Here is a 16925-nt window from a genome sequence, read left to right on the forward strand (position 1 = left end):
TCTGCACATAACTTGCATGCATACATACCAATATAACTTAGCCTATATTGATACATGTACACATATATTAGTATTCAGATTAATTATTTTGTCATCCACTAAATCTGCAATTTTATCCAACTATGTCAATCTGTTCGGTGAGATTTATTCATTGACATTTCATGATCTTATACTGATCAAGTTATGATCATATAATCTGCTTATAAGTATATATACAATCAGATCAAGTCTGATTATTTCCTTATGGAGATGAGCGATATTATGTAGAGGTTAAGTTTAAACTAAATAACAAACACCGATTGAAATTGGTTTAATCTGCATAACTATTTGCATTTGTGAGGAGAAATGTCTTGTATAAAGTGGAGACATGTCCATCCAAGGCATGTCTCCCATTAGATATATACACTTGTAATCGGCCAAGCAATAGAACATAGAAATCGAAAATGTTTGTCTCATCTAGAGTTCTGTGATCAGATTTGAACATTCAGTATTTTTAAATATTGAATTAAATTCACATCAAATTGAAATATATCAAGACCAATATATTCTGATCATAATCTGTCAACAATAAAGATCAGAGATTATTAATAATTATATTCTGAAAATGGACAAGACATTCATAGTTCAAATTTGTAAGAAATCTAATCAACCTGTTAACAATAATAAATGATAAAGTCATTCAAAAAAATGACATTAAACAACTTATCATATGAACAGCAATAATTTACCGAATCAACTTCTGATAATGGCCAACAACCTGTGCCTCCACTACACTACTAAAAGTTGCAAAAAGCCCATAAATGACTTACTAAAAATAGAAAGTCTGCCACAAAGACCCTCAAATCAAACTATCAGCTCGCAATGAACTGACTAATCCTGGCTATAGGAACCTGCTAAAATGGGGACATTACACAATTTGAAAAGTTTAATGAGCTGACTGTGGCATTGTCTACTTTAAGAATCTTGAGTGCTTCCTGGATTGTTGATTAGCAAGGGCCTCAAAGATCTCATCCATTTAATGAAGGGAAAGCTCAAGTGTACCTAGAAAAGTCGCCAATCCATGTGATCACATAGTTGGCCATTGAAAGCCAAGGATAGAAAGGGTCTTGCACTTTCACTGTGAGCAAATTTCAAGACTTGGACTTAGTCATTTTTGAACAATTGTTTCTGCAACTATCTAGACATGCTCTTCAGTGATGTTTTTCATGGTTTACACATCAAAAGGATGCACTTGAGAGTTCTTTACGTAAAGCTCCAACAGTCGCAAATTTTTCATTTTTTGGCAAGGGATGCCTTGGGATCAACTTGCCATTCATCTTTCGAGATGGGAATTTATTGCTGTTATAAATTCACATCATAGACCATGACTCCTAGGCATCAACGTCATCCTTTGTGTTACAACTTGTGCAACTCCTCCCTTTATCAATGAACTTTACTTAATAGAAATTTAATGGACAAAAACCCAATCTCCATGATCAACATCATTATGTGTCAAATTGATAGAGCAATAAAACATGTGAGGGGGATCATAAAATGGAATGTGTCATAGCTGTACAATAGTTAGCTAAAGCTTCAAGATTTGTGTGTTTACGCAGTTTTATTTGTAAAATTTTGGTTCAATTAGAGATTAAACTTTTAACAAAGAAATTTGTTCCTTTTTCAATTTTATTTTCTTAATGTGTGAAGTATGCATAAATATGTGAATTTATTAATTTGGTTAGCAAAAAGGAAAATTTTCAACTTATTTTTGTAGTAAATGTGGGAGATTCTATCCAAGTCTCTGAAAGCTTGGAGGTGTTTCTCTACTCACCTTATATCTCCGAGATGCATCTCTAGCCCAACATGCATCTCTCAGTTTCTATGTTTTCAAATATTCTCAAAGTAGTGAAATAAATAGATATCTGACACAATGCCAAAGTTGTTTCTTCTATGTGTTAATGATGTTATTCTTCTATCAATTAAATCGTTATCTGCTCATTATCTTAGGAATGCTTTTAAAAGATTGATTGCTTCATTGTATCTATATTATTTTTAAAATTATTTATATGTTCCTTTTAACTACCTCAGTCATTTTAAATTCCATTTAAAGATATGATACGTGACATTTTCTGTGACAATTTGAGCTGAGTTGAAACATCCGTTGATAATTATTTTTCAATTTTTTGCAGGTAATTCATATAATGACGAAGAGCGCTGTGTTATGGCTGGTTCGTTTACAATTTTTTTTGGTTGAGTTCACAGTCCTCTGTACTTTCTATTGGATTAACTACAATAACTGATAAATAGGTGGTCAAAAATAATTTTGATTTGGTAAATGAATCTGTTAGTGAAAGGGGTGGATTGTCGTGTGTTTATGTGCAGGCTATGACAATGGAGATATAAAACTGTTTGATTTAAGAACTGGAAAGGTTCGATGGAATAGAACACTCAAGAGTGGGGTAAATACATTTTTTGATTCAACATTTACTACATTTATGTGCGATATTGAAGGTTCACTGGGGAACCATTGACAAAGATAGCAACTGTGAAATATGCTGCTTTATTGTCTAAGATCAGACACATTCCGAGAAGTGAATTGATTACTGTTTTGGTATCATATGCCACTTCAATTTACTTATATAGTCAACTAAATTGTTTAGTGTTCTTTGGATTGAAGGTATGTGGCATACAATTTGATCGCAAAGATACGGAGATGAACAAGTGTGTGGCAACAACTTTAGAGTCAGAGTTTCATGTATGTAAATGTCTTTGAAATTTCAGTTATCTTGTACATGCATTCTATTTATAAGTTGACAGTCTTGCAATATGAATGAGGAATTATTGTCTGAAATGTAGGTTTTCGATCTGCAAACTCAACATCCAGAATCTGGATTCCCAAGTATCACAGAGAAGGTAGATTAAACTGTAATCATTTTTGTTCCTGTATGAAATTTGCAACTTAAATCGATGTTATATTTCTGTGAGAACATTCTATTGAAGCCTAACATACATTTATTCTTTAGTCTTTGTAAGAAAACACATGCAGAAGTGTGATAGAAGTATTATAGTAGGGACATTGACAAGTACAGAGAGTGCAAATCTATTAATCTGATGGTGAAATACTATTGTGCAAATCTTATGTACAATGTTAGGTGTCTAGTTAATATGACCAAGGATAGTTCTAACTTTATTCCACTTCTTCAGGGTGAGTGCATCAGAAGCAACCATGATTTAGACATATCATTCAACAGCTAAATATGCCTGTGTATGCAGGGCATAAGGTTGGAATTATGGTAGTGGATAAGTAATCTGTATTTATGCAGTGAAATATTTTGTTTTCAACTTATATTGTTGAATCTGATTACCTCCTAGTGGGTTCCAATGTTTATCTTAATTTCATTTTTATTGACTCTTTGGCTAAAGATAGTTTTTGTCCTTCACTAGGAGATATTGGAGCATGTCTCTTGTTGTCATGGGCTTTGGGAGCTACCCATGCGGCACAGGCTATATTTTGCAGAATTTGCAAGCGTTACCTTACAAAGCAATATCCTAGACTACGCCACTCTTATGCGCCTATGCGGAATGCACATCCAATTAGATCAGATACCTTCCAAATATGCAAATGGTTAAGCAATGTGATGCATGATGCAATGGTGTCAAAATTGAAAGATGCAATAACACGGACCAAGAATGTATGGTGGGGCGAATTGCCCAGATTCCTTTATTATGTGCAATACCAAATTACATTAACGAGGATAGGATGCTGCATTTAAAAATACAGATTGACCCTAAGAATGACCATGCCAAGGCATTCTTGACTTATTACAAAGAATGACCATGCCAAGGCATTCTTGACTTATTACAAAGAAAGAGCCCCTGGTTCGAATCCAAAGTTTACAAAGCAATGCAACAATACGGCTAAGTGCCAAGGTTGTTCGCCAAAAATGGTCACCAACTCCTCGTTCACACTTTGCTGCTCCTTGCTGCTCTACTGCTCCGATGATATCCAAATGAATGCGCAAGGCCTCTTTAAATAGAGATGGCCTCGGGTAAGTATCCAGATCTAGCCGTTGCCAAATAGGGCCGATCCCAAATGAGGCGCCTCTTCAATTAACACAAGTTTGCACATTACGTTAATCAAAAAGCCATAATGGCTACCTAGGTTGGCTCCAAAGAACAATCTCCAAGGTAATATAAGTTACATTGCTTCGTGAAGCATGCTACCAAATCCGATACGGGAAAGTGGGAACCCCATCATTGGACCCAAATTACCCTTGCTCAAAAAAATGTAAGCCGATCTCACAACTTTGTGCCCAGTCAATTTGTGAAGACCTAGTCGGCCCACATGAACAAAAAATATACTATGGTGGTGCCTTGACAAGGTAAAATGAGCTAGCCCAGTTAGCCCAAAGTGCAAATCCTTTACATCCTCCCCCACTAAACTAGTGATGGCACCCTTGATGCCTGTTTGGCCTGCTTTGCACTGGGAGATCAACTAGTATTCTTTAGTCTGCATGAATGAGTTCCTCCCATAAAGGAACTCAGACTCCTCTTCGATCCCATTTTCCATTTAACCTTGCCTTGGTGTGGACTCTGCCAATTGATCCAACCCATCTCGAAATGGTTCATAAGGTGCCTTCTCATGATCAGCTCAAGTCTCCATGACTTGAGTGCAATGTGCAAAGATCTCTTAACCTCCTTTGCACATCTCCGAGTTAGAAACTCTTGAATTATCTGCCAAGGTACACTGCTTCAACATAATGGATGGACCCATGATGGTACCATGTCTTCACGATATCATTTCTATGAAGATCATTGAAGCCAATGAAATCTGGAAAGGTGTCTACCAAATCAATACCAAATTGTGTCATATCATTACCAAGCTGCCTCAAGGCAATATGAGGCTCCAAGGATATGCTAGCTTAAACTGCACTGTGAGGTAAATTTTCCAACTTGCCTTCCTTTGCAACTTCAAGTTGAGCTTCCTTGGACTCCTTATTGTCGTCCTCAATGCCATACTCGAAAATGCGCAAAGTGTTGAACATCATGCTAACACATTTCTTAGGCTGGATTGGTTTGACCACCCTCGTTTCGAAATGATCATCACATCATCCAAGTACACTGCACCATGTTGTTTTGTCAAGTTGGGGAATGACCACCTAGACTTGCACACAAACTCATGAGAAAGTAGCTTGACCAATTTTGAAAGTTTGTCACAGAAAGGATCCAGTATCACTTGATTGTCCCAGTTCCACCGATCAAGGGTGTCCGAGCAACTAGCCAAAAGTGCCAAGGCCATCATGCATCCTCCAATTTGCAAGCTCACACTGTGTCTAAGAATCATCAAATCCCTCAAGGAAATCGATCCACAATGCTCCCATCTATCAAGGATGGCATCCTCCATAATGATGTTCATTGGGTTGGAATGATGGTGCTCAATTCTAAAATCAATGAATAGGTTTACTGAGTCACCTCTCACTTGTCTAAAAAGAATGCACGCAGTGTGGATGTTAGAGGTGCGATTGCCGATTTTTTCCTCCCAAGGGTCTCCAAGCTGTCCAACTGCAACCACTTCATCATTGCTTGTGCTTATGGTCTCCCAAAGACTTTGAGCAAGTATGCTTCCATCCTGCATGGAAGTCTCACCAAGGTTCAATGCATCCTCTTCACCAAATGGTTCACCATATCTTGGCAAAGCTAAGATTGGCTCCTCAGTTAGCTTCTCCTTCAAAGTGTCAAGTGCATGTTGCTTCTTATCTCTCCATTTCCAACTTTTGTCCTTCTTCAGCAATTCGGTGAGAGGACTGACTATTTTGGAATAGCCTACTGCAAACTTCCTGTGGTTGTTGGCTAGACCAAGGAATTGCCTCACCTCATGAATATTATGAAGTACCTCCCAGTCATGAATCGTAACTAGCTTCTTTGGATCTGGTCGGATTTGGCCACATCCCGCAATGTGCCCCAAAAATGATACTTCCTCTTGTGCAAACATGCACTTATCTCTTTTCACATGCAAGTCATGCATCTTAACTTAAGCAACTTGAACACTTCCTTGAGGTGTTCATTGTGCTCATTCAAGTCTCTTGTAATGTCCCCATTTTTGGTAGCATCAGAGTTTGAGAGATTAGCCAATTATTGTGATCTTCGTAGGCTAATTATTGTGGATAGAGGGTCTTCTAAGGCTGTAACTTGGTTTGGGAGGGTCTTGTCTTCTCCACAATTTAGTAAGCTATTGGTTGGTCTTCATTTGGCTCAGATTGGATTTCATTTGGGCTTAGTTTTGTGTACTTATTATTTGTGGTAAGTCGGATGTTGATTGAGATGGACCCTTTCTATTTTTGGAAAGTGCATTTGGTCACAGGGAGAAATAATAGGGGTGACTCCTATTTTAGACAGCATATTCAAATGATGAGTATTTGGGAGTTATTTTATTTTTAGTGACCAAATTATTATTAAGTCATTAAATGGCTTATTATAAAGTTATAATTTAACTTTATAATTTCACTTAAGTCAAGGGGTGAGTCATCATTGGAAGGGGCCATTTATTTAATTAATTATATGCCTGAACCAAGTATTAAATGTTACTAAAAGAGTTTTGTTGGAAAGTTTCAAGAGCTGAGTTCTTTTGGGAAACTTTCACAGTTATGAAGTTGAGTTCTTTTGGGAAGCTTTTGTCAACAAGGGATTATAAATATGAGCTCATTGTAAAGGACAAGACATCCGATTATTTGATTATCTATTTACCTTCGTTGTCTTTGTGACAATTTTGAGTTTCTGGTTTTATGCCCTTGCTGAAGTATAAGGCCTTGGAGTTGAATATTGCATTGATCCTACAGCTGAGGTATTGTAGACTGAATTCCTATGTATTGCATCTTCCATTATGTTGCTACTGTTTCTTGGAAGAAGTTTTGGCTTGGAGTTTTAGTGTATGAAATTCTGGTGAAATTGAAGTAATTAAATTCTGAGAATTGGTGAGTGTGTTCCTTCTGTGTCTACTGTGAATTGGAGGCCACTAATTTGCTGAAGTTGATAGTTATTTCTGCAGTATAGTGGTTATTCAGTATGCATTTCTTGGTGCCCTTAATTCATGCTATTGGTGTACAGTCACTCTGTGATTGGGAGTATAGAATATCCTGTTTTGGACGTCTGATTAAGGACTGTCAACAACGTTCAAGATCCTCCGTCTGGGCGTGATCTCTCTTGCAAATTCTAGACCTATGAGTTAACACACAGGCTGCAATTAAATTGGTGGACGGTTGGAATCTAGTGGGGGCTACATGTGCAAGAAAGGAATTTGCATTTCTAGCTTGCGATTGGATCTAGATAAATTCCCGAGTGCTGCAATTCTTATTTCAGTTATAAAAATCATGTTCATCATATCATTTGGAACAGCTCCAGGTTTTTAAACATTTTCCACGTAATTTCCAGTTTTGATTGTATCATTTAATAGCCCAATTGGACTCCTGTTAGTAATTAGTTCCCTTCAAGAATTGTTTGCATCAATTTAGTTTGAAGTATTTATAATTCAAAGTCCAAGAATTCTAAGCGCTATACAAATGATCAAAGGAAAAACATATCTATATATATATATATATATATATATATATATATATATATATTTGCCCATCTATCGACACAATTAGTGGAGTTAATATTTCAGAATTAAATATCAGAATTTAAATATTTACAATTATCATAAATTTCAATATTTGCAATTATCATAAATTTCAAAGGCTGCATTATATGATAGATTGGGGAAAATATTTATTTGCATTGGGAGATCTAGATATTGGTTTATGATTTTTGCTTGCCAAGTGTTTGACGAATTGTCAGCAGGCTTAATTGTAGTGTGTTTTTAAGTTATAACCGAATGAGGTTATTATAGTGGTATTAGAGCGGTTTCTTGCCATCTTGTGGGGTAGAAAAGTTATTTTATTTTCAGATTTGCTATTGCATTTGGAGTGACCAACAACATTTTTTGCTATGGACAAACATAGGAGGACTGGCAGCTCTAGAAGTTGGTGGAGTAATGAGGAACTTAGCACGAAAATGAATGCTTTGCGGGAGAGTATGGAGAAACTTAAGCTCCATCAATAAAGGTTCATGGAGAGCTTGTTGGATCCTGAGACAATTGAGAGGGCAACGAGGTCTATGGTTTTTGCCTCTAGAAGGCCGACATTGAGGTTGCCTACTGCTCTTGGAAAGATAATCCTATAATATTATAATCTTGGAATATTAAAATATTATTGCCTATTGCTCTTTGCTTCAAATGCATTGCAAGTATAATAAGTGAAATTGATTTCTCTTTGCTGATAATAAATCAAAATAGGTTTTTAGCGAGTATTTGATTTTGATAAAGTTTATTGATACAAATTTCAAAAGTGCAAATACTCTATCACCCCATTTGTATATCTGCAATTATGTTTTGATTGAACCTTTGACTATACCCAATGGGATGCAGGGTTCGATTTTCTGATACCACTATAGTATCTCGATTGGATATTCTCCTCAAATTCGCTAACAAATAATTTTTAGAAAACAACATACATTTTTTCAAATAAAACCACCAGAGTAAACCAACAATGAACCATAATGCTCATTAAAAATACTTAGTTTGAATACAACTTCAGAATTGTCATTGTGTTATAAATCAGCAATACAACAATGATATGCTTAAATTCCAATCTTAAAAACAATATTATAGTCAAGTTAGATAGAAAATACAAGCATGTGTAGTCCCACATGTGAATTCTGATGTGAATCCACCACAGATGATGAATTGGTGCTACGCACAATCCACCTAAAAATCTTGAAGGTTTTTCATCCTCAAGCCTCAACAAGAGAAAGCTAGAAGCTTACCAAAGTTCTCCAAATAGAATCTAGAAAATCAATCTCAAATCCAAGCATAGTTGAAAATGAATGAGACTTCCTCTTTTCATGATTAAACATTGACTCTTTAGATTCCCATTCCATCTTTCGTCTTATTTCCCTTTTTGACTTTTTAGACTTACGATAAGTGGAGGGTTAGGCATAAGATTATAGTTAGGACCAAGAAATACTAATTGAGTTAGGGTTAGATTTAAGGCTTAGGAATTATGATTGGGGAAAGGGTTACATTTAATAGTAGGTTAAGGGTTAGACTTATGGTTTGGAGTAGGATTAGGGTTCAGGGTTAGATTTAAGGCGTAGGAATTACAATTGAGGTAAGGGTTATATTTAGTAGTATGGTTAGGGTGAGAGTTAGATTATGATTAGGAGTAGGGCTAGGTTTATGCCTAGGGTTGTAATTAGGATTGTGGCCAGACATGAGATAAGTGAAGGGTTAGACATAGGACCAAAATTAGTCATTAAGCTAGGGTTAGATATAGAGTTATGGTTAGGGGTACAGTTATGATTGGACAACTATTCAGATTATAGTTAGTGTTACATTAATGCTTAAGATGCTATTGCGACACCTACGGTTAGTGCTAGTGCTATTGTTACACCTAAGGTTTTCTTAGTGGAGTTATTAGGTTACATTTAAGAATGTTGCAGTTCGTTCTATTATTATGGTTAAGGTTATTGTTAGGTTACTGCTCCTCTTACAGTTAATGTTAGTGCTACTGTTAAAATTAAGGTTAGTGTTAGTGTAACTCGTTCTATTATTATGGTTAAGGTAATTGTTAGGTTATTGCTCCTCTTACAGTTAATGTTAGTGGTACTATTAAAATTAAGGTTAGTGTTAGTGTAACTATTAGGTTTTTTTTTATGTGGATTAGAGTTATTGTGACACTTGCTATTGGTGTTAGATTTATTTGTACACCTAAGGTTAGTATTAGGGGAACTGCTACGTTACATTTAATAAGTTCGTAAGGGTTCATGTTATTGTTATAGTTAGGGTTATTTGTCCTATTACAGTTAACGCTAGTGCTATTGTAACATTTAAGGTTAGTGTTAGGTTCATTGCTAGGTTTCTTTAAGTGGGTTGGTGCTATTATGACACCTATGGTTAGTTTTAGTGCTATTATTACACCTAACATTTTTGTTATGATAATCACTAGGTTCTTTTTAAGGAGTTTGCTAGGGATAATGTTATTATTGAAGTTAATGTTTTTTAAGGGTTATTGCTCCAATTACAACTAACATTAGTACTATTATTACACTTTAGGTTAGTGTTAGGGTAATTGTTAGCCTAATGTTTTTATTTGGCTTAGTCCTATTATAACACCAATGATTAGTGCTATTGTGAATCCCTTCCCATTCTCTCTAGAGTATCCCCTTAGTCACCCTCTCTTTCTCTCGATCACTCCCAATCCAATCTCTAGATACTCCCTCTGACCCCTATCCCTCCCATCTTGCTCTCTAGATATGCCCCCTAACTACTGTCATTCCATTCCTGCTCTCTAGATATGCCCCTAACCTTCTCGCTCCTGTCTCTAGATATACCTGCTAATTTCTCCCTCTCTCTCTCTCTCTCTCTCTCTCTCTCTAATCTCTAGATACACACACTATCTCTCTCTCTCTCTCTCTCTAGATACACTGCCTAATCTCTCTCCCTCCCTTCTCTCTAGATACACTCCCTAGTCTCTCTCTAATCTCTAGATACACACACTAATCTCTCTCCCTCCCTTCTCTCTAGATACACCCCCAATCTCTCTCTCTCTCTCTCTCTCTCTCTCTCTCTCTCTCTCTCCCCCTCTCTCCCTCCCTAGTCTCTAGATATCCCCCCTAATCACTCTTTCTCTCCTTCCATGCTCTCTAGATACACCCCCTAATTATTGGTCCACACATAGATAAATATACTAAGATGGGGGGTGAATCAAAATATTCTATGTAACTTCAAGTTCTTCTTCCTTTCTTTCCCTCACACTGATTTGTTGTTAGTGATGACTATAACTCAACCGATCAGGATCAAGCAACAACAACAAAGACAAATATAGCATCACATAACACAGGTATATATCTTGTGGAAACTCGACTAGGGTGAAAACCACGGTGTGTGAGACGAACCTCACAAAAATTTGCACTCTCTTGAAGTCTCAGTCAATAACTTATCTCTATTAGAAGATTACAAGGACATTGTCAAGTGTCCCCTAGTTAAGGGATTTAGTAAAGACTTGTGAGTGTCTTGTCTAGTTAAGAGAAGCTTGGTTAAAGGACTTTGGAACACAAACTTATATTTCACCTTGTTAGGGGATTTGAATACAAAGAACTTGTCAAAGTTTTTCTTCAACTAGACTTGTTGTAGTGATTATAAAACAACAACGATTTTGATCAAAACAAGATAGCTACTATATCTCGCTGGATATAGATCAACTAAATACACTTGAACCTATCTAGACCTTGCTCTACCCTCTCTTGGCTTTGTAACTCAAACACGATTGCTATGTGCTTGGCTCTGCTAGCTAAAGCACACTTCTTCATCAAAGTTTTTCTTCAATTGGACTTGTTGTAGTGATTATAAAACAACAACAATTTTGATGAAAACAAGATAGCTACTATATCTAGCAGGATATAGATCAACTAAATACACTTGAACCTATCTAGACCTTGCTCTACCCTCTCTTGGCTTTGTAACTCAAACACGATTGCTATGTGCTTGGCTCTACTAGCTATAGCACACTTCTTCACCGAGTTGATCAGCGCAGTTGCTTTTCTCAGCACACTATCAGCTCACATAGTGTTCTTAACTCTTCTTTGTCAACCCTTTCCTCTCAAGATTATAGTTAGCTCATCTTTGTGGCTCTTGCTCTTATTAGTAATCTAAATTGTTCTTTCAAAATAAGTCTTTTATATCATCATTACACGCTTATCTCTTCTTTGTGTTGCGTCGTTCATGTCAGATGTACCTTTCAGAAACATAAGCCACGAATGTTTTGTGACTTCGATAGCTTGCTCTACTAGAAATAATTCAAATTTGAATTTTTTTGTTTGTCCTCAATGTGACAGCACCATCACCATTACGTGCAATGTTAGGTGCGACCCACTTGCTTTGTAATGTGGCAGTCATGGGTATCTTTTCTTTCCACAACCATTCTATTGACGTACGCCATCCTTTCTTTGCATTGGTCAATCATACCAACTTGGCTTCTTGCTTGACAATTTCCTTCAAGTTCCATATGTTCTTAGCACGATTTCATCTAAGTGTGATTCCTCTTTTCACTGCCTCAGCTTGGCTTGTCCTTACTTCTCTGATCACACCTATCAATTGAAGTTGCACTCATGTGCTCAGAATGCTTCATCGATCACGACTTCATACCGGTGGATGTTCTGTCTTCACCTTGACATCAATGACAACTTATTCATAATTGGTCACACTAGTACCTTCACCGATCTAGTTCCTTAGACTTTTTACAATCTTGCCAACACTAATCTCTCTCTCTCTCTCTCTCTCTCTCTCTCTCTCGCCCTCTAACTCCCCCTAATCTATAGATACACCCGCTTATCTGTCTCTCCCTCCCTCCCTACTCTCTAAATACACTCCTAATCTCTCTCTCTCTCTCTCTTAGTGTCTCCCATCTCTAGATACACTGCCTAATCACACTCTTTCTCTCTCTCACCATCATATGCTTTTCTCTATCCTTATCTCTAATCACTCTCTCTATCGAAAACATCTCTCTATCAAAAACATAATATGATCCCCTTCTTGCCTCTAAAGATGCCCCCTAATCTCTCTCTCCCCCCCCACCCATTATCTCTCTCCCTCCCTCCCTACTCTCTAAATACACTCCTAATCTCTCTCTCTCTCTCTCTAGATACACCCCCTAATCACACTCTTTGTCTCTCTCATCATCATATGCTTTTCTCTATCCTTATCTCTAATCACTCTCTCTATTGAAAACATCTCTCTATCAAAAACATAATATGACCCCCCTCTTGCCTCTAGAGATGCCCCCTAATCTCTTTCTCCCCGCCCCGCCACCCCCCCTCCCCCCGCACCCCCAATTAAAAATATAATATTATTGCTAGTTAGTAGTATAATTAAATATAGGGTTAAGGTTAGGTAGTTAGTAGTATAATTAAATATAGGGTTAAGGTTAGGTATATAATTTACTAAATGCTTAGTACAGTCACATATAGAGTTAGGATCCAAGGTTTATAATTTCATTTATATGACACTTAGTGTTATGTTTAGGGTTAATAAGTGCATAAGTGTTACACTAAAATAAGGGACGTGGTTATGGGAAGTATGAGATTTAGGTGTAGTGTTGGAGTAGAACTATGGTCAAAATTGGGATATAGGTTTTAAACATGACTCGAACAGTGGAAAACATTTACTTGTATCTTGTTCATGAAAGGAGAATTATGAGTCCCAACAAAACTATTTAGATATGTAGAAAGTGTTAAAGAATAGATAAGAATCAACTATATGAAAAATATTTCTCCATAATGATGTGAGTACATTGTTGAATGTTTAACAATGCTAATGCAAGTTTTATTGCAATGATTAAGAATTGTAATCAATAAATATGCCTATGAGGAAGGACATCAATGCAAAGTTACAATTTTCTTTATTAATTAACATATTTAGTAGCCACATTCACTGAAGACATCTTTTGTAAAAAATAAATTATATTTCTCTTGTTCTCTTCTTCATGAAAGTAACATAGAACAATGGGGAAACACAACTCCACATACAACTAATTAGAAGAGGTAAAAGTCTGAAACCGAAGACAAGAATGAACTATATACAAGACATTTCTCCATAATGGTGTAAATACATGACATATTCTTCAATGATTAGGATTGTATTGTGACTTTTTTTGAATAGTGATCGTGAAAGACTTATTTCATCATTGAGAGAAACCCATCCACTTTTACAGATGTGTCACGTAGGAAATTTTCAGCATCTTTCATCTGCATTATTTCCATTTCTTCAACATAGTCAATTGACAATGCTGTGTTCTCCACGACTTTAATTGTAGTTGTGCACGACTCTTTAATTATTTGTAGGAACTTGTCAAACTTAGTCTCAAAAGTCATTTGAGGCCACTGAAGTAGTCGGGCTAGTATCAATAATGTTTGATTCTCTGCTCAAGGCATCCATAGCTCAAATAATAACTTGCAAACTTATAATCAAACATCAACATATAGAATAATTAGAATAGAAAATGTATTAGTAATTAACATAAATTATTTGAAATGAAGAATGTTCAAAATAATCAAAATAAAAATAAAAATAATTTAAAATGAAATATTTAGATTGTAATGTTTGAAATATGGCAGCATTGCCTTGCACTTTTCAAACATTACAAATGTAAACATTATATATATTTTTTATGAAAAATACTTAAATAAAACATATACCTAATCTAAATAAATAATGACAAAATATAAGCTAAATATATGGTTAGTGTATTTTAAACAAATCAACTTTAATAAATTACAAATTTCATTAACATGGTGGTTTTGACATCCACATTAATGATAAAATTCAGTGTTAGACCATTGCAGGGGTGTGGCAGTGCTGGGGAATGTTGGGATGAGTTTTAGGTGCTAGAAAAAAGGCCTCAATTTTGGGATGGTGGGGGGACAGTGGGGGTGCGGCCCTTGGTGCATGTAACCATAATGTTGATAAGTGGACAATGACTAATGTCCATCAATCCATCCATGATAATGCTGGAGCCTGAATCCATCCAACATGCTTTCATCTGCTCCATCAAGATCCCAACTTTGTCATAGGCTCTATCTAACACTGTGGTCCTCAACTTGTGGTCACCTGGTGTGGCACATATGATGGCTCTCCCTCGTTCACTGCCATGGACATCATCCTGACAAAATAGGGAGATCGAGCCACATGTGTAGGGATGCCATTGGAAAAGAAGAAATCGCCAACAACATCATCTAATCGGTCCCTTGCGTGCATGTTAAATAAATGAGCAATGGGGTTCCTACCACTATGACTTGTAATTGTTTTCTGTTTCCCCTACTGCTATCCCCTGTTGAACTCTGTGTAGGTGACATAGTCCCTGCTCTCTGATGCAAGATACAAGTAGATGTATCTTGTTGCCCTTGTAACTATTGTATACCCTGTATTTGTTGCCTAGCAGCCAAAGATCTAGGCATTGGAACATTAATATCATCAAAAATGCCCCATAGTTTGTTCACTTCAATTTTGTATTTCACATTCTTAGGATTTGGCAAGAATATGCATGGGTTCATGCCATAACTAGTCCAAAAAAGATGTGAATTAACTCTTGTAATGTTGCCAAACCATTCTGCACCACATATATTACACTTCCATTTATGTGTGCCACCACCTGATGATAAAGGGCAACAAATTGTTTTAGAGGGGACTTTGGATCATAAGGACCCCTAGCATACTTTGCCAAAATCTCTGAAGGGCAATCAATAGAAGGCACCCCTAGTGCAACATAAGGAGGCTCTTCCTCAAATTGACCATCTAGATTAGCCCCATGATCACTGCCCTCATGCTCAAGCTCATGATTAGATGCACTTGCCTCATTAATTTCTATGTCTTCTCCACTTTGGCTAGATCTTGATGCCATTTATAAAACTGCATTTCACAAAATGAAAATAAAAAAATATAATATTGATCATGATTTATTTCAGCCCAAGTAAAACTAAGTTATACAAACTAGTTTCAGCCTACTTAAAACTTTGCTATATAATTTTAGCATTTAATAGTTAAAAACATTATATCTATAAAAAAGGAAGCTAAATAGTAAATAGTAAATATGTCTCAACATATTTTTAAGTTTTTATTTTAAGAACAATGGAAAAATTAATATAGATAATAAAAATCATAGAACTATCAAGTATCTACTATCAACAAGATTCAAGAATGAAACATTCAAAAATTTAACGTTGAAACTTCAAAGTAAAACTAAATACTAAATTTAAAAATTAAAAATTTATTTCTAAAAGAAAAAAAAATTGTAGAAATAAAAAAAACCTACCTTGAACTTGAAGAGACACTTGCCAAATCAAATCTTCTTACTCCTCTTGCTTCTCTTGATTTTGCAATCCCTTGCAAAATCACTCACTAAGCTCTCACAAACTCCTCCAAACTCTTTTGCTCACTTAGCTCCTTGCTGCTCCAAAACAATGAAATGAAATGGTGAAATGAAAATGAGGTCTATTGGTCTTATTAAACCTTCAAATAGACCACATGGGACCTACACCCAATTAGGGTTAGCATGCATAAAAGACAAATCTAAAAATGAATGCAAAAATATTTTTTTTTCTAACTTTTGCACCATTCAACCAAGCGCACCCCACGAGCAACCCCGCACCCGAGCACCCGCCATGCACTTGAGTCTCGTGTCCCACCCGGGTGCTCAACCGGTGTGGCCAAGGTGTGGCAATGCAATTTCTGTTGCTGGGGGTACTCGGGTGCGTGATGCACCCACACTGGGCGTGTACACGTACCAGGTGCTTTGGGTTTTTGACCCGGGTGCGCACACCCAGGTTACACTAATAAAATTTAATTTTTTTACATGCAAACCAAAACCATTTTGAGATATGAAAATCTAGAATTAATATGAAACATGCAAGTCTAAAACTAACTTGAAACATGCACATTAAAAACATGCAAATGAATAGTATTATGGAACATATAAATCAAAGAGATTTTGAATGCAATTCTAAACCTAAATCTAACATGAAAGGCTAAACTATTACATGCAAATCTAAACAATTTTGAATGCAATTATAAATCTAAATTAAACCTATTGAAATTGAAATCTAAATCAAAGTAAAACAATATAACTATTTTTGAAACTAAATCTACATCTAAATCTAAATACACAACTAAATCCAATTCTAAATGAATAACTAAATCTAAATGCAAAACTAAATAAAAAATAAAAAATAAAAATCTCACTTACAAAAAACTTGCTCCAAAACTTCAATCTACTCCTCTTCAAAAAATCCAATGTACTCCTCCAAAACTCTTCCAATAGATATCTCTTGACATTCCAATATTTTGTTTTAAATTCCTCCAC

General features: G+C 36.0%; 1 protein-coding gene across 8 annotated transcripts in view; it reads left to right on the forward strand.

The window, feature by feature from the left end:
• Positions 1 to 16925, forward strand: part of LOC149558420 (dynein axonemal assembly factor 10-like) — a 200982-nt gene that overhangs the window by 150627 nt on the left and 33430 nt on the right. For 5 of the 8 annotated variants that reach the window (XM_089832665.1, XM_089832664.1, XM_089832668.1 and 2 more), the window contains 4 exons: positions 2169 to 2228; positions 2362 to 2438; positions 2657 to 2734; positions 2836 to 2892. In XM_089832665.1, coding sequence (XP_089688791.1) covers positions 2169 to 2228; positions 2362 to 2438; positions 2657 to 2734; positions 2836 to 2892 — 272 coding nt within the window. The remainder of the gene's footprint in view (positions 1 to 2168; positions 2229 to 2361; positions 2439 to 2656; positions 2735 to 2835; positions 2893 to 16925) is intronic. The other 3 variants (XM_089832671.1, XM_089832666.1, XM_089832669.1) reach the window with 1 other exon arrangement.

The sequence above is a fragment of the Cupressus sempervirens genome, chromosome 5 (genome assembly GCF_028749045.1).
Source record: "Cupressus sempervirens isolate cs-2001-9-10 chromosome 5, ASM2874904v1, whole genome shotgun sequence".
NCBI lineage: Eukaryota > Viridiplantae > Streptophyta > Pinopsida > Cupressales > Cupressaceae > Cupressus > Cupressus sempervirens.